Here is a 21,317-nt window from a genome sequence, read left to right as displayed (position 1 = left end):
AACTTGAAATGATTCGGCAACTGGACACAGAGTTGTCTGTTTTATTAGCACACTCACACAGCAGCAGAAAAACCACCTTCCATTTGATTCTTACTATTTATTGTTTTCAATAATGCCACTTTTCAGAAGTATAGTCATGTGCTCACTTAGACAGGCTGACTAGGTAAAAATTCGTATGTGATGAAAGTACCATCTGGGCCGTAGGTTAAGACACATAGAGTGAGGGGTAAGTCAACGCCCACAGCAGACAGCAACTCCCAGCCTCCCCTCCCATGACCCAGCCCCCGTTTTGCACCAAAGAGCTCACAATGGATACCTGGCAAAACACAGAACACAGATGGCTACGACTGACATGAAAAGTAAGTTTTATTAAACATGTTTACATACATGAGTTGGAAGTTCATTTAAAAGCACAGGGGAGTGTTAAGACAAGTGGTCAAAATAGAAAGATACTACCCAATTATAATCAGTTGGTTGTTGGCCACTAAGACAGAACGGAATCTAGTAGAAGTGCACCAAGGCTTCGGTTCCTCCTGCTCAGCATGGTGAGTAGTGGTCAGTCTGGGCCTGTGGAACGATGGGCAGGTAATTCTGGCATGTGTAAATAATAATCAATAACTCACTTGGTGCAGGCAGTATGTCTATGGATTAAAACCTAGTGTGCACACAGTGTCTACACGTGTCACAGCCCCACAGTAGGAATCTACACCGAAGTATTTATTAGAAGGAATTTGGTCCTTACTACATCACGTTTTCCAGAGGGTAAAAAATAAAGTCCATCTATAGACATTTCACCCCAGACTCAGAATGAGTCAGGCTAAAACCTGCAAAATGTCTATAACAAAAACGGATGGCTTAGATTTCTTGGTTATTTCAGTATAGTAATTAACGAGCAAATTGTAAAGTACATGCAACACACGAGCGGGCCTATGTGGAACTAACGTACATTATTAAATAACCTTTCTTTTCTTTTTCATTTTTTTTTTTTTTTTTTTTTTACAAAATGTGCATGCAGCTTTGAACAGTTCCAAGCCATGCTGCTCTACCGTGTAAGCACAAAATTTGAACGACTCATCGGAGGGAGGACACATCAATGCGCCTGCAGAGTCTGCAGTTCATAGCACACATACAGAATGTCACAAGGAAATTCAAGACCGAGAAAGACTCCAATGAAGAAAATGCAAATTGAAATTTGACTTTGTTTTATTTTTCCCCCAAAAAAGTAAGATACTTTGCGTTAAAAAATCAAGCTTTGTGCTTGCATCAATCTCAAAGAAATGTAAAATGAAACTTGATAAAAACATTAGTTTAGTGCAGAATATTTCAACTGGAATTTCCAGTGGAATATTGGACAGCTCATACTGTGCTCTTTCCAGGGTAGATGGTGTGTCTGCACAGAGACATGGCGAGGAGCCTGGGCGTAGCTCAAAGTGTCTTAGGCTCAAATCCATTTCTAGTCACCATTTTGGGAAGTCAAAAGTATGGATAATACACATGAGCACATTTTTTTTTTTGGATATCAGGAAGAAAAAGGCATTATAAGGAGTGTCTCCGAAGGACCATGATGGGGTTAGTTTTAGTTCTCGGTTTAGCTGCTCACCGACCTCTTTACGTCTTCCATGCAAAGCAATGGAAAACATGAACTAATTTGTTAGAATGCAAACAGATATGCTCTTCATTAAAAAAAGTGATTTTGTGGTTGTTTTGGAAGATAGCCTTTGTTTCCTGGGTTTCCCCACGCGAGACTGAAGAACCATAAAGGAAAAGTGCTGGAGCCCTCATTGGCCTCCTCTCACCCGGACGCCACAGAGACCGCTTCAGCCCTTTTTTGGTGATTTTGGAAAAAGAAAGGAAGGGTCTCTGTAAGCATCATGAGGCCTGTCATGACAGCCAAAAACAAGGAAATGACAAGTACGGTGAAAAACGAAACAAATCAAGAAACCAAAACCCAACAAACACACAGAGAAACAGAACCTCTCAAACACTAGGGAAATAACACTGCTTGTGGTCTGTGCAGAAATGCGACAGACACAACTGTTCACAGAGTGAGAGTTTCCAGCCTCTTTAGTTTGGGGTGTGTGTGTGTGAATTTGAAGTTTCCTCCTTTTCTATCTATAGAAGCATCAGTGACTCTCACCAGCATGCTGACTCTTACTGTAATGTGGTAGATTGCCTTGTTCTGTCCTATGAAGCCAGGTTTTAAACAACAATTGGGACATATTATTGAAAAACTACTACAGGCAAAACACGAGTTGATTGTCTGTCTCCAACAATGCTTTTGATCATGAAATATCTGGTTCAGATTATTATCCTGAAAGGCAGAGTTTTATTGGAATGACTCTGGTATGAGTTCACTACGATCGAATGCAGGGAGGCCCAGTTGAACTTTCCAGAGACGACTGGGAAGCCCGGCGCGTGAGGGGTGTGAGTGTGGGATCCACCAGTGACGACGGCGGGAACAACTTGTACCAGCCGATCACCATACTGGACAGGTCGAGCTCTTCCAACAAGATCTGAGCCACACCCATAAAGCATTTGTGGTCCATCCTGCCATAGTCCCCCCAGACGATCACCTGCAGAGACAGAGAAATGTGGTAAAACTTGAACTGCTCTCTCTTTCACGTCTGAAGAGTTGAAAGCAACTATTTTGTAAAAGCGGGCCAGTCAGAGAGGGGGAAGAAATGATGCAACTAATTCCGAGGAGGAGGAATAGACAAGAAGACGCCAGCATCACGGTATCATTACAACACTCACGACAACTTCAGATTCGACGGAAGGCAAGCCGTGCTACCCTCGTCCACGAACACACGCGAGTCCGTTTATACATAAACTCAACACCTTCTTAACTACTCTCTGGGAAGCAATGTGCAGGGCCACAGAGATATAAAATTTAAAATTTGTGCAAGAGAGGAGGGCAAAACAACCCAACCAAGTGTATGGTGGAGTGGGTGTGTGATGGAATACATACAAAGGGGGAGAACACTCATTAACTTTCCTGTATATTACGGACTTGTTAGTGAAAGTTGAAAATATAATTATAAGCTGGCAGCTTCTGAGGACTTGCCTGGCAAAACTGGTTTGATCAGATGATTGGTAAGTCAGTGACAATTACCAGAGTCGGGGGCAGCTCCCAGTGGTGTCAGGAAAGCGTTCCATTACACTTACTCCCAGGTGCCTTAGGCACCTGTGAAGGTTCCCAACTGAACTCCTTCACCACTCTACAGCCAGGGGTGGTGAATCTTGCCTTTTCAATTTACTGAGTGACTCTGCCAAATTATTTAATTCCTGTGATCCTCAGACATAATCTTTAAAATGAGGATAATCATATTTATTGCACGTGGTGGTTAAAGCATTTAAAAACGGTAATGTCTGTAAGCACCTGACGGTGCATCTGACATTCAGCTAGTCCCGAATCTTTGCTGGTCCCTGCACACTTCTCTTCTCTTTCCTTTCTTCCTCTTTATATCCCATATCTGGCTCATACTAACACTCAATGAACTGTTATTAGCATTGTTTGCCTTGCTATCTATCTATCAATCATCTATCTATTATCTATCATTTATCTATCCATTACCTATCTCTCATCTATCTATCTCTCAAGAAGAGGGGAAGGGTGGGAAATAGGGAAAAAGCAGAAGAGGATGGAGAGAAGGATGAAAAGAAGGCAGAGAGAAAATACAATTTTCTTTTTCATTAGATCCACCAGATATTTTTAATGCTATGCATTATTCGTAAGTTAACAATTTGTTTTTTTTCCACTCAAGGATGTTATTCCACATTTCTCCTTCTTGAACTTTATTCTCTGTGTGTGTGATGGCCTTGTCCATGTTTACATGGATACTGTGGATATTACAACGTAAAAAGTTGAACAAACTCTTACTGACCTGAAGAACTTTGCCCTGTGGACTTTCGTCAAAAATCAGGGACTGTTGATACAAAGGATCGAGGGTTTTTCGTGCAATTCTCGTCTTCTTCTTGGCTATACAGGCCCCATTTTCCAAAAGATATACTTTGACGTATGGAGCTGAACAAAGGGCACACGAACATTTAAAAGTTAATCCTTTAGGTTAAAGTGATTTTATTAGAGAATGACTATTAGAGAATCAGAGGTTCCCCTTGACTACGTGAATTGTTTTCAATCCCCAGTGCCCCATAAATTCTATTCCTCAAACCCATGTTACCATCTCTGCCATTTTCCTCATTTCAAATGTACGCAAAGTTGTCACAAGACTGATTTAGTTGGGTTATAGCTGGCATTACAATTCAGGTTTATATCTTAAAACTCACTGCTTCCTTTTTACGATTAAAACTAAATTTTTTTCTTCTGCATTTTTAAATGTGCAGAAAAAATCAATGACACAAGCTAAGAAACCTTCATAACTAAACTTTTCTTCACATGACAATACTCTTCCTAATACTTTCTGACAGAATAATTGGGCAAGGAAAACCCAGATCCATTTTATAGACTCAGGGAACACGGAAAAGTTGCCTCTTTCATCAGTCAGAGAATGAAAGCAGACCATGCAACATTCAAATGCAGCAAACGCTGTGAGTTTTGCCTTGTGTCAGAGTCTCTCCCGGCTCAGGAGCACCTGTCCTTACCAGGCGTGGACCTGGAGCCCGGCTTCTGCGTGAGGCTACGCGCCCTGATCACTTCCACTTCTAAGTGGCCCTTCTTGTCCTCCATCCCGATCTGTATGTCGCCTGCGAGTGGAAGGAAGCATGTGTTAGGCGGAGTTAAAACAACGGAGGTCCTAACAGAATCCGCATTATGATCTGGACAAAATCTAATACGTGGAGCCCCAGACCCACTTTTCTTTCCTTGCCTCCAAATCAGGTTTTGAAATGTTTCTCTTCATTTTTCTGGTCCTAATCCATCTTATGAGAGTCCCAAATTAGGTTATAAGTCGCTTAACTACAGCAATACCAACGTATTCCAGTAACTCTCGCACTCTAATCAGATTTCTTATTCTTTATGTCATTTAATACCTAATTCTTCTTAATAAAAAAGTGTAATTATCAGTATTTCCATTACCTAGAGAAAACCACCATTAAAGTTTTGGTGAATATCCTAGCACTCTCAAAATACTTTAAAAAAATCTACCTGTGTATCTATCCATCTACTATCATGACCATCCATCCTCATTTTAATGACTGCGTGTTCCACTGAATGGGCATGGCATTACGTATTCAGCCAGATCCCGTTCATGGAAATACAGGTTATTTACATATAAATAGAACTATAACCACCAGCTTTATAAAGAATTTCTGTACACTTGGTCAATTAGTTCTTGAGCATAAATTCTAAGATTTTTACTTATTGCATCTGATTGGACCTTCAACAACTCCGTGCATATCATCAATACCCTTCAGAAAGATTGTGCCAGTTTGCACTGTCCCCAGAAGGACCTGTCTTCCATTTACCACAACCCACTAATAGCGGCAGCAGCAATATATCTAACTTTTGCCAATCTGATGGTTAAAAACAAATTAATTTCCATGTCTTTGATTATTGGGGAAACTGAATATATTTCTAAATATTTTCAACTTATACTCCTTCTCTTACGTCCTGCCTGTTCACATCCTCTACCCATTTTTATTAGGATGTTCATCTTTTCCCGATTGATATAATTTATCTCTGAAAGTGTTCAATATAATTATTTCTAGGTTCCTTTTCGTTAGTTGCATCGTCTCCATTTTCTCAGTTGTGAATTCTCTGTTTGCCAGGTCAGTTGACCAACTTTGGGTTCTGGATTTTTCATTAGTTTTAAAATTCTGCTTTGGACCTCAAATCCTAGAGGTCTTTCTCTCTCTATTCTTTTCAGTGTTTTTTCAAAGCACATACACATAATTTAAATGATCACACTGTTCTATAAATCTGTCATTAGTGTAAAAGATTCCCATCCTCTCTCTCAGCTTCTTGCCTTCTAAAGATCACTGCTTTCAAAATTTTCAATATTTTTATCTGATTTATTTTTCACTTTTTGGCATTTGCCTCCCTATCTCTAAATAGTATACCTACAAAATATTTTCCTCTTTTTTCAGTTATAGTCATTACTCTAGACTTTTAGTTTCCATTTCTCTCACCACTTTCCTACCTGCACCATATACTTGACCCTTTCTGTCATCCCATTCTCCCAATATGAATATTGATATTATTTTGATTACGTAGCATTATTTGCAGCTGAGTAGACTGGAATACTATGATTACTCTTCATTTCTTGGACAGCTCTTCCTTTTCCCTATACTTAATAAGTGTCTTTTTAAGAAGAATTTGCTTACATTTTTATGTGCATATCACTAATTCAACCCCTTACTCTCTCCTGGCTGTTTACCTCCTCCATAACATCAAACACACTAGGTGTGTTTTCTGCAGAACTTATCTTAGGGAATCTGACCGGCTACTATTTGGACAGATCGCTTTCAAAGCTTGATGCAGCTGCTGTCTTCGGACCTCCCTTCACCATCTCCAGGGCCTCCCCATCATCTCTCTCTCTTGCATTGAGAATTTACTGGATCTCATCTTCCTCTTTTTTTAGTTCATGACGTTCTAAGTTCACTTAGTTTATTTTGTTCAAGTAAATCATCTAGTAGCTTCTGAGCAGTGCTGTGCATGGGATAATGTCTTCAGACCTTGCCTGTCTGAGTAGTATTTATCCCAGCCTTAAACTTACTGGATGATCCAGCTGGGTATGGTACTCTAGGCAGGAAATCAACTGTCACTCAGAATTTTGATGGTAATGCTTAATAGCTTCCTGGCTTCCAGTATGATTATTGAAGAGTCTAGTGTGAATCTGATTATTGATAGTCTTGTATAGAATTGTTTTTCCTCTTAGGAAACTTTGGGGGTTTTCTATTAATGCTCAGCGTTGTGAAATCCCAAGAAGCTCCGCCTTCATGGTGACCTATTTTCACCTTCTGCTGAGTGCTCCATGGGTCCTTTCAAGCCAGAATCTCCTGTCTTTCAGGGAAATATCTACTATCTTCTCCATTCATCATCTTTCTTTCAACTTCATTTAGGGTGTATTTTGCTAGCAGAAGTTTTTAATTTTCTTGCTTTGGTTTGATCCTTTGGAAGTTCTTTCCCACTCCAAGAAAATAGAAACATTGACTTAAGTGTTTTCCACCTCCCCTTTCTCTTTTACAATTGAGTCTCAAATTTTTTAAAGTTGTGAAGTAGGGAGGCAATTTCATTAATTCTCCCAGAGTTTAACAGTTATGCCAACATCCTTTACTGAATAACCCATCTTTTTGTCCATGTGAAATGCTAGCCTTATTCTATGTTTGGATCTACTGTATATTCTCTATCTTGGCAGGGTTGTCCAGTAATTCAAAGATTTATGAATAACTTTATTCATTTTGCATAATGTCTCAAATTAGGCAAATGCATTAGAAATTAGAATAGTTGTTTGAAATCACCAACAACCTAGCTACACTGTTGCTTCTCCCTTCTATTACTACTATGCTGTTTTAAATGACCTTGTCAACCACGAAATGTGAGTTTTTCTGTACAAAAAAAAATGATTCTTACCCATTGCTGGGGTGGCAAGTGTTTGCCGGCCAACAAGCTGGGCAGGTCCGAGTCCGTCAAGAAAATCACTGAACTGACTGTCCGCTCCTAGCCGTACTCCAGGAAATATCAAGCTATTAGCGAAAGAACAAACCCAAACCCAGAACGTTAGCTCCTTCGAATTCTTTCCATTAGTTTCCTTCTGACTGCAGCTCTGACCCCGAGTCCTAAACTGCGCTGGTGTCAGCTTATTTGCCAATGATTTGCGTTGTGTCTGAAGCCAGCACCCACGGCTCAGCACTGACTGATGGCGGCAGGTCTGCACCCTGAACTTATACCCAACAGACATTCTACTCAGCAGGCCCAGCTGTAGCTGTTAATATGCTAAGTTTTCTGGGTACTTACAAACACAGATCACTACGTAAACGTATCACTGACATAAAATACAAGATGCAGATTTTTATATCATGAACTGTACGTAAATAATTGCTCGTGAACATTATTGCTAAATTTAAAAAATGGGTCATGATTTATTGAATAAATAATATAGCATAGTACATGCTCTTATTACAAATAAAAATGTTTAATTTATTCATCTTTGAAAGAATTAAACTTATAGATTATCTGGGAGTTTTATTTAGCCCAACTGGGACTGCACTGATTAAAATATGTCTATTTCTTACGACATCAGAACTGCCTGAAATCTGAGGCTCTGAGGTCAGAGGGCAGTGACTCTGTTGGTCTTGTTGCCCTATGGGTCCCGGGTGACAAGGACACTGCCTGTTCCAAGGTTGGCATTCAATACGTATTTCTGAATACGCAGCTTTCCATGGAGATGTGTTATTTCCAGGGTCCTTTCACATACATCATTTCCTCACAACCAAGGGAACTAGACAGGGTTCATGTTATTATCGCCTCCAGAGACCTTGACGACAAATCCACAGGAGGTTAAGTGGCTTATGCTGGAGGTAAATATTATTTGATTTGTTAACTTTTGTATCAGAAAATAATGTCTCCAGTCTTTCGTTTGCACACTGCTTTATAATATTTCATCAAATCTTGGTATTTTGTCAGCAAGTTTGCCTCCATAACCATCATGTCTGCCCATTTTTGTTCTTCCTGTACTTTGCTGGGAGCGTGCATATCAGTCATCCGATCAAACAAACGGACCCACTAGTTTCAGGAATGGGAACGCGTATCATGAATGTTAACTTTGCATAATTTTATTTCATTTTCTGAACAAAATAGAAAAATGCCAGTAAAAGAAAATAAATTATTAATATTAAACTGATATTTGAAAGATATGAATGGTAATAAATGAATAATTATAGAAAATTTATACCTGGTTAATCCCCAAGTAACCCACTACAGAATATAATTACTTATTTGTAAGATCTATCACCCCAGTAAAAAGTTCACTTTTTTACCAGAAAAATTCTCAAGCATAGGAAAATGCAAGTTTTGTGCAGGATCTATACAAAATAGTAAAAAGAAAACCAAATAAGCAAAACAAAAATCTGATATTTTTTCAGAATTAACTAATTTCAGAATTAGCTAGAACTCTTTGATCAGAAAAATAATGAGGAAGAGAGACCCTGAGCTATTTTGCTAAAGTAAAAATGAGTTAGTGATGTTTTAAAAACAAGAAAATTTACGTTGCTATTAGGAGAGTGTTAGATTTACAACTTAGAGCCCAAAATAGTTTGGAGAAAAGTAGGAATATGGGAAATTATCCCCCACTTCTAAATTTTAGTTCAGACTTTGGTGCCTGGGCCAGCGAGATTCCCCTATGAAAGAACCCATTCGACGTGGCATTTCTAATACACACCCACTCTGGGCCATTCTGAGCCTTTCCGGTGACAGAAGTCAGTTAGTCATGGTAACCCAGCACTTATTCCTCCCTGTGAAGGGCCCGGGGACCGGTGCAGGAGTGTCGGTGTGCCTGTGTGTTCGTGTGCATCCTCTTGGTCAGGCTGTTCTAAAAAGCATGGTTAAACTTCTGGCTGAATGAAGCGGCTCACAGGAGCCCACGGTGACCTGTTTTACGGGGACCACAGTCCAGGTGCTGGAGCTGCACAGGCACGTGCGCTGGCACCACTTACTTTCCCTCGGAGCTGTAACTGTTGATGCTGCCGTCGGTGGACTCACGGCTGGGCTGCCTCACCATCTTCCTCATCTCAGCCGCCATCCCTGTCTCTGTGCTTCTCTGGATGGTACTCTTCAACTTCTTGTGGCCTGACTCTGACAGGAGAGAGTGAAAGAAACTCTTAGTCTTGTTTACACAGTTTCCCCTGAATATCGATGGATTCTGCAAATACAATAGTTCATTATGCATATAATTAAAGTTCATCAGACAAGTAGTGTCTAAGAGAACAATCTGACCAATGATCTGACCTGCCCTGTCCCACACATCGCCTGAACCTCAACGAGCCAAATGAACTCCTCGCATCCCTGTCACCTTCAATACACAACCGGACGTGGCCCTGACAGCTGTGTGGAGACAACACTGAGCAACCAGCAGGCTTCTCCTAGTCTGGAGCGTGGGAGCAGACCAGCATGAAGGGCCACGACCTCTACAGGGAAGATTCACTCAGGACCAAGTGTGAACAACACCGCAGTGTGGTGCTGGCAGCGCCAGCAATCCTCGTAAAGAAAAACAGCAGTAATTTACTTAATGATTTTCCCAATGCTTCAACAAATAAGACCTCATCTGAGACGCCATACAGGTCCCCTGCATAGGTGAGTGGGTGTTACACTAACTCCACGGCCTCTCCATTCTCTCCTGGCCTTCTGATCAACTGCACGACGTCCGATGGGCAGTGTGGGAGTGAGCATCTTCGTGCCTGTGAATTAGAGCAGTGGATGGTTTTCCTGACAAACTCTACGTTCAGAGCAGACATTGAGCCCCTGGAAAGGACTAACTGGGATTCTGTCCACAGCGTGGACATGAAATTCTAAACATGCTTTTGATTAGGGCAACGCTAAAAGCTTAGACAAATGGTTAAACTCAGCACCTGCCATGTCGTTCCCATCCACACGTCCTGCGTGCGTTTCTGATTTTCTTCCTATTTTTCACAAAGTATCATTTAATACCTATTAATAACATATGAAAAAGCACTCTGTAGACATAAGCACATACCTAAACTGCACATACGTGTGCACATGCAGGAACTTCTCAGTCCTCATGACCCTGTGAGCCGGCGCCCACTCCCCTAAACTGACCACCGACAGGTGCACATTTCCTCTCACTCTTGGTCACTGCAGCCTTTTGTGAATCGTGTGATGAAAGATACAATCAGTTATACCATACGGACTCAATGCTGAACATTCTCTACATAAGAGCCATGACGATTCCTCAAAAATGTAAATCTGAATATGTCACTCCCCAGCTCAAGATCTCGTGATGGTTTACTGTCAAAATTAAAGGAAAATCGAAAATTGTTACCGCAGCCCATAAAATGCTGCCTTTCAGATCTGCCCTTTGCCCTCTTCCCACACGGTCGGCGCCCTCCAGCCACGGTCTTCCCCGCCCGTCCTGGACGCTCCAGGCCCCGGCTCCCACCTTCATCCAGGTCTCTGCTCTGAGGCGCCGCCTGAGAGGGGCTGTTTCTGATCCTCACGGCTCCTCAGCCCTCACCACTCCACGTTTCCCATTTCCACCACATTCCTTCACAGCACTGCGCCATCTGCCCTCAAACCTCTACTTGTTTATAGTCCGTGTCCCACCAAAGATTAATCTCTGCGAGGAGAGGGACGTGTGTACGTTGCCCCCGTTAGCCCATGATCTAGAACACGATATAAACTCGGTAACAGGATCACATCACACACACTAAGACGCACTTTTCTCATCCTGTTTACCATAATTAAAACAATACAAGCATCCTACATTTATTCTTTTTAATGACTGTACTGTTCCTCTGTGTGCTATGTGGTTTCATAACCAAACCATCTCCTTCTTGACCAGCACTTGGGATGTTTCCAGCCGTTAGAGGAGAGTTTTCACAGAGTAAATTTCTAGAAATTGAAAGGCTAGTGAAAGAGGAAGAATCTGCTTAATTCTAACAGCTATTTCTAAATCGCCCTTTGGAAACATTGCAGCAATTTACACTCCTGCCAACACTCACATGGACGCCCCCATTTTTCCACCTAAGCCTCAGGAATTCTCTCCCTTTCCCTGTTCTGGTCTCTGTCTCGCCCACTTGACAGGTCTCTGCAGAATCTGACAAGTCACTTCATTTAGGGCCATTCTGACCAGTTCGGTTCTGTCTTGGTGTTTGTTACATGCTGCGCCTCCTTCTCAGATGTAGTTCCTTAAGAAGTCACTGCGATGGAGCCACTTTTCGTCCACGCGTACATCTCCCTAGATCCACATGAGGGGCAGGGACAAGCCCCGAGGACACACTACTGACATGAGCCAAGCAGAGCCGGGACAGCGTTCACCCGGGCGGCACCAGGCAGAAGCCAGGGCGGACCACTCAGTTCTCACTGCAAATAATGAGGACCTTGCTGATGGCAGGGCTGGAGCAGAAGCGGTGGGAGGTCAACGGAGAGGAGGATCAGGGTAGAGTGTCCGTTCGGTTTTTCATTTATTCATCCGTCCGTCTGTCCATCCCTCTGACAGTATTTCCTGGGCACCCACTGTGTGTCCTGCACTGTCCCAGTATGTTCCAGGGGACACACTGACGGATGACAGATTCCTGTGTCACGGAGCATAGCTCCCGGCGTGTGTCCCGTGAAGGCATGTAGACAGACAGACAGACAACATACCTGTGCCAAGTGCGGTGGAAGAAAACCAGGCAGGAGAGGGACAGAGAGGGGCAGGCAGCGCAGCACTGGCTTATTGGAAGGTCAGGGTCTCCGGAGACATCACGTGGAGGGCGCTAGGACACAGCCCAGACAGAATGGGAATGTCGCCATGTGGCTTGGTCCCGTGGCCGTGACCGGCCATGAGGACGGTGGTCAGCAGGGCGCTGTCTGGCGGTAGCACACGGTCTCCAGGCTTCCCCTGGGCTTTCCATGGAGATGGGGCTCTGGCTGAGAGCCTGTGTGGCCTGAGGTCTCAGGGCTGTGGGAGCTCCTGGGGGCCAGGTGACAGAAGTGGGCCACCCTGCCGACTTCTCCTGCATTTCCTAACACAGGTTCACACAGTGGTCACTCAGCACACATTTGTTCAATGAGTAAAAAGAAAAAATTAAAAAATGAAGAGTCTTTAATAGCTTGTTGTATTTTCTAATTGGGATATCAAGTTTCCTTAAAGAAGGGGATATCTTCGAGCAGATCTAAACCTTAATAGCTTCCAAAATGTAAAAATTTGGTACTTTGAAAAAACATAATTTGACAGGCTGGTGTGGGGCTAAACGACCTTACAAGGGCCAGGTAGAAGCTGGGTCAACAGTTCTGGCTGTGAATCTGTCTTATTTAAACTCATAAGGGCTCTAATATAGTTCGGAATGTGGGGTTGGAAGGAACGCCACTTCCTAGACGCGGAAACTGTGATCTGAGGAGTAAGATTTGCTCGGCACTTGCACTGGGCCCGGTGTCTCCCAGATGCTGGGGAAATAGTGAGGAACGAAGGACAAAAATGCCCGCCCCACGGAGCCTCCATTCCGGGGAGTGTAATGATGCTGGACAGCACGCCAGCAGCTGAATGGGGCTAGAGTCTGATTTCCAGAATCTCAGTCCTGCGACTGTTCCATTACACATCGGTTTAGGAAAACACAAAGTCTTATCTCATTTATTCTACAAATGGATCGATGATTTGGCTGCACAGACTTTTCATTTACACATTCTCATATGGGATTGCAAGTTCACTTGAAAAATTTGTTAAAATCACATACATTCCATGCAAGTACAAATGCATATAATTATCTGTGTCCATCTCTCTATCTATGCTGTAACTAAAGCATAAATATATGCTAATATATGTAATATTTCCTAGTATCACCATAATGCATTAAACCATTAAGTATTAGAAAATACTATCATGTGTATTAAGGACACTGCCACTATCTAAAAATTACTTGTATCCACTGAAGAATCATTAACTTGATGAAGACACGAATTCTACTAGCAAATTACGATGGGAAACCTTTGACTTGAAACCACTGTCCCAAGTATTATACAAAGAACAAAAGAATTGGAAATCTAGTATATTTTAACATATCTTATTATTCTACATTCAAAAACACATTAAAAATTGGAAAATCCATAACATTTGGAAGATAAACTGTAGGAACCGGAAGTGGCAGCAGGCAGAAGACTGGAAAGCTGCTTTCCTACTGAGGAGAGACGAATGGGGGCTTAGGTCAGGGGAAGAGCAGTGGAGACGAGGCAGGGGGGTGGGCTTTGATGTATCCTGAAGTGGAGCCGAAGCGTCTGCTCTAAAGGATGTTTAAGCAGTTCAGAAAAAGAGAATCCATCAATAACCTGCAAGGTTTCAGTTAGGAGAACTAGTTGAACGACAGTGTCCTTTCCTGAAAAGGGAGAGGAGTTCATTGTAGGGTGGACATTTTGAGCTCTCTCGGCCATATGAGAGATTTCCTTAAAAGCTCAGTCAAGAGTAGAGCAGCAAGTGTCTATATGAGTCAGGACCACACAAGGTCAGGACAGAGGGACAGACAGACGGACAGGCAGGCTATGCTGGCATACAGATGGAATTAAAATCTACAGCACCAAAGGTAATAGGGAGGGAGGGTGGATAGAGACGAGAAGAGTACACAGACTGGAGCTCAAGGTCCTCCCAGCTGTAGGGTCCAGAAGAAAGTCACCGCCACTAAGGGGTTGCAAGTTAGCCTTTGAGGAACAGAGAAAAATAGGTATCACAAAATCAGAAGAATAAAGAGCTCCAAGAAGTAAAAACATAGTGTTGACTTCTACTTAGCATTTTAGTAAGAAACAGACACAGAAGTGAGGATAGTGCTGGGCTCCACGGTCACTGACTTCTCAAGGAAGGAGGGCTGGGAGCCAGAGGGATGTCCTGTCAGGAGAAGGAGCGATGAGGACGCGGAGGTGGCTCCTATGGTGGTTTGGAAAGGCCTGGTGTGACTGAGAGCTGGTACCTGAGACCCACACAGGATTGGGGGAGATGGCTGTTTTCCAAGATGTGCAACATTAGAGCTTGTTTCTACGCAGACGGAATGATTAAATGCACAGGGTAAAACCCAACATTTTTAAGTCTAATATTATTGGTTGGAGAGGGGATAAAGACAGATAATGTCTGATAAATCATCTTCCAGGGAAACAGTCTCTAACGCCAAACGCATAGTCAATTCCATCCTTGAACTGGAAAATCACTAACAGAATATCACCCAACTGATTAGGCAATTTGGGTGCAAAAGACAAATGCAATAATGTCCTGTTAACTCACAAAGAAGAACCACGGCGTAAGGGTAAGCTTTTGGCTACCCCTGAAGACAACAACTGAGATTGGTCGTAACCTTTTATTATATGCACAGTAACAAAATTCAGTTATTTTTAGAGAGAAAAGTTGCTATGGTTAACATGTGTTTTGTTCATTTGTTCCCTTACTTACATAATCAACAAACGATTCCCAAGACCTCTGGGCCCAGTGCTGTGTACAGAGAGTCAAAAAAGAAGCCCTGACCCAGCCTGCTGCCAGCCTGGCAGGACAGACTGCCGAGGACGAGCTCAATCGAGGTTCAGTGATGTGCACCACAGAGGGCGTGCTTCCCCTGCATTTGGCTTCAGGCATTTATCGCATGTAAATTCCATACCAGGGAGAGAGGAAGGGAAGGGAAGAGAGAACAGTTCAGACAGCGAGGTGAGCCGGCTGTGGCTGGGCCACTGAGTGAGCACATCACCTAGCGAGAGCATGAGGGGATACCATGAGGCCAGACCACGAGGGGGAGATGAAAGGAGACCACAAGGGGACATCATGAGGGGAGACCATGAGGCCAGATGATGAGGAGAAACCACAAGGGGAGACCATGAATGGAGACCATGAGGGGAGACCACGAAGGGAGACCACGAGGCCAGACCACGAGGCCAGACCACGAGGCTAGACCATGAGGCCAGACCATGAGCGAGACCACGAGGTGGAGACCACGAGGCCAGACCACGAGCCAGACCACAAGCGAGACCATGAGGTGGAGACCACGAGGGGAGACCACGAGGCCAGACCACAAGGCCAGATCACGAGTCCAGACCATGAGGCCAGACCACGAGGCGGAAACCACGAGGCCAGACCACGAGGCGGAGACCACGAGGCCAGATCACGAGGGGAGACTGTGAGGCAACAAGTGCAGATCTCCCTTCCTTTACTTCGTTTCAGTTCCTGAAGACACCTCTGGCGTTCATGATCATCCCTAAAACAGGCGCTAAGACGCATCGGCCATATCTGGCGCTCAGACACAGTGGCGTCGATGTGGTCAAGCTGACGGTGCTGGGCTCACAGAGAGGCTATCACTGGCATCGCTGCAATTTTCAGAGGAAATTTTAACTCTGCGCAGACGGTGAAGGGGGATTTGTATTTTAGGCCAAAAGAGTGGTCTGCTTAAAGGTCCTGGATGACAAAGAGTGTCGTCCCTGGACACAGCCATGTTTCCAGAGGGACCAGGGCTCAGGAGTGGAGACGGTGAGCTGGTGAGAAGGCGGGGAGCATGGGGAGGCCTGACACCCACCGGGGAGCCAGCCAGAGCCCCAGCCAAGGAGCCGTCAGTCCCACAGGACCTCTGAGCAGACCCTCCCGAGCTGCTCCACACATCGCTGGGGCGGCTGCTGTATTAATGCTGGGCTCAGGATCTCAAGGCCTCTGTTTCCCAATGCCAATTCAATCCACACGAAGTTGTGTGTACCATGTATTACAGAAGACATGACACAGCAATACTGCCACGGTCTCCGACAATCATCCTTCAAAAGAAAGTGCCCAGCAGTCCTCCCTTCTTGAGGGCACATGCGTCCAGCATGGTGGTATCCACACAGTCAGAACTTTTATGAGGTTGTCTGACCTGAGTGCCACGATTATTATCATTCTTAGTTTTAAAACAAACAAAAATGTTCCCTCTGTGTTGTGCCAAGGCCTCTGAGTCTATTTCATCCCAGATAGGTACAACTGGTAAAAACTTCATAGGTCTGAAGACTTAGAAAACTGCTAAGGGCTCTGACTTTTATGATTTCCCTCATTTATTCTCCAGGTCCGTCCTGAAGCCATAGCATCGACTATCCCCCTTTCTTCTCCCCATTTTCCAAAGAGATTTTAATGAAAGAAATACAGAGGTCAATAGGTTAAAAATAGTATCATTCAGAATATTTTTGTGAAATGGGTAGAAAAATTCCTTTGACGCTCGTTTCCTTCAAAGGAACATTTCAATCTCTGGTCAGCTCACTCAATCACTCCATCTTTTCAGCAGAACGTTTGCTAACGTGATGTAGATTTTTCCTCTTGCCCAGCAGGTGAAAATGTAAGCAAGAGCCATTCCAGAGGGTCTTTTAAATAATCTGCATAATAATAAGACTTCCAAAAATATTTCAGGAAAGATGTTTATGGTCACTGAAACATACCACCTGTGCCACACCCTGTTTTGGTCAAAGCCCTGAGGGTGGGGGATGTCTCACTCCTGTAAACCTTGAGTGCACAGCCTCGGTGTCTCCCAAGTGTGTCTAGAGTTACGGACAGAATTATTTCCCCCAAAATCCATGTGTTGAGGTCTTAACCCCCAAGATGTCAGAATATGACTGTACTTGGAGACAGGCCTGTGCAGAGGGGGTGACAGCAGAATGAGGCCCAATGACTGAGAGCTTGCAGGACGGGGGCTTAGGACTCAGCAGGAGGCAGCAGGAGGCCGAGGAGGGGCCTCAGAGGCACCGACCCTGCGCCCCGCACCTGCAGTCCAGCCTCCAGACCTGCGGGAACACGAAGTCTGCCGCTTCAGCCCATTCTGTGGCACTTGTGGGGGCGGCCCTGGCAGACGGCTCATCTCAGGAGGGTGTGCTGTCATTTTAACTCTCTAACATCATCTTCTTAGTCAATAACGTCATGGTTTGAACACAGCTCAAGCTCCAGGGGCAAATAATCACCTAAATGGTCTGAGGGTGAGAGGAAGCCCCAGAAACCGCCGGACCAGTTTCAGCACGCCTGGATTAAAGAGCCGTCTGGAGCGTCACAAGGATACACCTAAATCACTGAGTAACGACTCCCGACGTTCAGAAAATAAGGCCTCAGATTTACTTGCCCAGGAGCAGTAAATATACCACGTTTAGAGCAGATCTGTTTCCTTTCCTGTCCATTGCCCTGAATTAACACCTGAGACGAAGCCGGTTTCCTGGCTGAGTGTAAACCCAGAACACCTACTTACATCTACCATCCTGACTGTAAAATAAAACGGAGCTTCAGGGTGAACCCAGGAAGAAGCAAATGTCTCACTGTGTGTTTCAGGGGGTTTTGTTTTTTAATTTTCACTTCTTCAGGGAATCTTCCCTCCACCCATTTCAAAAGGCAGAGAATGCTCCCCGTGCTGGCTGGCCAGGAACAGCCCAGGGGCAGCTCTGGGTCGGAGCGTTGGGATTCGAGTCCCCCTAGCTCTGTGCCGTCGGGTAGCGGCTCGGCTCTCTGTGCCTCTCTGCGCCTCACTCTCCTCCGCTATGAAACGGGGTTGATGGTACTGAGACACAGGACCCTCCTGAGCAGGAAATGAGAGAATCCATGTAAAGCAGTCAGGACTGTGTCCAGGACCTGTTTAAGGCCACGCATCATCGTAAGACCTCAAAGGATTTCGCACAGACTACACCTCCAAGATGAGGATGCTAACTCCCTCACTCTACTCAGGGCACAAATCTCTGTGCCTCATATTTACTCAAAATGCTCTTCAGAATGGAGCATAATTACGTGGCAATGTGTCAGAGGGATTACTGGTGCCCCAGTGTCCATTCTTGCCCTTTCTCGGTGAGAGAACTTCCCCATCCTCCCAGCGAAGGACCGCCCACATCTCCCTTTCCCTCTCCCATCTTGATGGCAGGGGGACATGATGGTGGGAGCTGCAGCAGCTACTTTGGGCCTCAGGATGGGAGCACTTGTTGGATCTGGCAGAGCTGGGATCCCTGACATGATGGAGCCACTCTATTGGCCCCAGACTGGATTGTCCACCAGGACTATGAGTGAGAGTCTCGATTAAGCCGCTATATCCACGGTTGTCGTGTTACAGCAGCCTATCCTGTATCACAGCACATAGTATTCTAAATAAAAACCTGCTGTGGATTTAAAAATAAAGCAGTAGTTTTGTGGGGAGCACTCTCAATTCTTCCACTAGTGATGGGTGTGGGCTGTTGAATTAGTCCTCTGTAGGTTCATATTTGGAAGGATAAGCTCCTCTTTCAACAACAGAGTTAACGACATTGTACTTTCTGAAGAAGCCTCAGAGGGTGCCGGGTAGAGAGGGGGACCCAGCCATAAATAATGTTCTTCAGGCGTCGTCGTTGTCCAAGGCCCCCTGCAGGGCACAAGCAGTAGAGCGCCGCCCCCCGCCCCACCCGGCAGCAGTTCAATCCTCTGAAACAGACGCACACACGAAGCTCCTGATTACGGTGTAGTGGTGACCGGGCTGCACTGTGGTGATGGGCAGAAAAGAGAGCTCAAGGTCACAAAGAAAACAAGTGGGTTCTCTGTGCTTTTCACATTTCTTGCAACAAATTGGACGGATTTCCATCAGAATTGGGATGGTCTGATTTGAAACGTGAGCCACATGGCACATGGGAAACTCCTTTTGGGCGCCCCAGCAGGGCAGCCTACAGAGGCAGACAGGGGCCCTTGAGAGTCTGAGGCAGGGGCACACCTGGCCCTGCCTCACAGGGACAGGAGCCCACACCGACACTCAGGGTCGCAGCACCGGGCATGCTCACTCACAGGTGAGGAGGGCAACTGGGTAGCTTCTTACTTGGGGGACTCAGTGCGCCTGGACCAGCAGAAGGGCAGGGCTTCATGTACGTATCCAGGCTTCTGGTCTTCCCGGTCCAGCGTGGGGGCCGAGAGCACGTGTGCATGAGCACGTCTGCATGGAGGGAGGGAGGTGTCACCTTAGAGCAACTCACAAGACCCTCACCGAGAGGCAGGAATAAACACTGACCGTACGAGCACCACAGGGGTGGAATGCAATGGGTTGACCAGCTCTTAAGGGCAGAGTTCCACGGAGGAGAATTTGCGACTCCCTCCCATCCTTAGTCATACACGTTTATCATAGCAGCATTAGCCACAATTTCCTAACAAACTGCATGGATATAAAGGGTCTGCATATAAAATAAAATTTGACAAATATCAAATTACAAAGTGAGTTAGTTCACACAGACAGTTAATGAGAAGACACTGCATTCAGGGAGCCGGGAAAGGGCCATCGTGTGGCCCCTTTCACACCCTCTGCTGGTGCTGGAGGGGCCCTGCTCTGCCCTCTCAGGGCCTCTCGTTCACAGAGCAGGCGCCTTCGCTTCCCCACAGACCAGGAGGGACCGAGAGGACCAGCTCCACATACAGGGCCGGCCCCTGTGTCTCTCTGGGGTCTGGCCTCCTGAAGGTGGACAGCACCGCTAATGTGCAAACCCCGAAGTCCAAGCAGGTGAGGCAGAACTTGAACTTGTGCGAGGTCCCTTGAGGCGCAGGGCAGAGCCAGCGGGCGGGACCAGGGGTGGGAGTCAGGTCTCAGCAGGATGGGGGCAGCCAAGTTCAGCACAGGACTCCAAGCAGTTGGAATTCTAAACCCAAACTCAGCCTCTCAGTTATTACAAAGATAGTTTTCTAAAGGTAGGAAACTAAAAGACCTTTTATTTGCCTTTTTGTTAGCTTGGCTTATAACTTTTAATTGACATACAGTACGTGGGCCTCCATTTCTTGATCGGGCCTTGGGCAAGCCTAGAGTCTCTCAGGTATAAAATTGTCTCATGCGTCATAATACAATGAATCTCTTATTTTGATCCACTTGAAGGATTATCATTGTACAAAATCTGTTGGGTTTTGTTGTATGGAGTTTTGGTACAACTCTGAAAAACTTGTGATGAATTTTGATGATAAAACCTCAAGGAAGTCCTATGTGAGTCACACCATCCTACTGTCTTCCACAGTTTGACCTCCCATCATTTCAGGAAACTGGGGCCCAGGAAGAAGGGAGGGGCTGTGCACGGTCACAGCTCTCCTGGGCGTGCATCTCTCTGAAGATGCAACCCGCACTTCTCCGTCCCCCTGGCTGGGAGCTGCATGTTGCACACTGAGGACCACGAAGGCTGTAGACCAGAGGGAATGTCCCCCCCCAGGAAAGCAGGTGGGGAGTAGGAGCAGGGCAGCAGACAAGAGGCTCAGGAACAGCATGCACTTCAAGGACAGACCGTGTCCTGTGACACCTGCCCACCACCCTCACACAATCCAGCTTTTCTCTATGGATTTTTAACAGAATGGGAAAGCACTGTTTGCTAAGATTTGATTTAAGCAGAGATTCCAAAGACAACTGGGGTAACAGGACCAGTCTTTTTGAGACTACAAAACTGGAAATCATACAGACATTTTTTTAACCCCAGAATTGTCAGAAGAAACAGAAAGTAGATTCAGGTATGCGAACGGCCATCTCTCTTCTCTTGCATTTCTAAAATTAAGAGCTAAGAAACACAAGAGGTCAAAGAGCTATCTTTACTACTGGCAGCTTTTTGAAATAATCCAGTGTCCTTTTTATTAATAAGGACATGCAGAATTTTATTGGCAGACGGGACACTGTCAATGCAGTAGGTGAAGATAACAAACAAGTTCACTAGCCAACTTCCAGGGAGGAAGCAGCCAGAAAATCCCACAGAGGTCCCACACGGGTGGCATCTTCCT

At 45.0% G+C, this 21,317-nt stretch overlaps 1 protein-coding gene across 50 annotated transcripts in view; it reads right to left on the bottom strand.

Moving 5' to 3' along the window:
* Positions 1-348: 348 nt before the first annotated feature.
* RIMS1 (regulating synaptic membrane exocytosis 1) overlaps positions 349-21,317 on the bottom strand; it is a 418,194-nt gene continuing 397,225 nt past the window's right edge. For all 50 annotated transcript variants that reach the window (XM_070244805.1, XM_023625163.2, XM_070244806.1 and 47 more), the window contains 5 exons: positions 9,613-9,751; positions 7,532-7,644; positions 4,603-4,704; positions 3,885-4,024; positions 349-2,573 (listed from right to left, as the gene is read on the bottom strand). In XM_070244805.1, the coding sequence (XP_070100906.1) occupies positions 2,355-2,573; positions 3,885-4,024; positions 4,603-4,704; positions 7,532-7,644; positions 9,613-9,751 (713 nt within the window). In that variant the 3' untranslated portion in view covers positions 349-2,354. The remainder of the gene's footprint in view (positions 2,574-3,884; positions 4,025-4,602; positions 4,705-7,531; positions 7,645-9,612; positions 9,752-21,317) is intronic.

The sequence above is a fragment of the Equus caballus genome, chromosome 20, assembly GCF_041296265.1.
Source record: "Equus caballus isolate H_3958 breed thoroughbred chromosome 20, TB-T2T, whole genome shotgun sequence".
NCBI lineage: Eukaryota > Metazoa > Chordata > Mammalia > Perissodactyla > Equidae > Equus > Equus caballus.
Note: the sequence above shows the minus strand (reverse complement) of the source record. Positions and strands in the feature narration are given on the sequence as shown.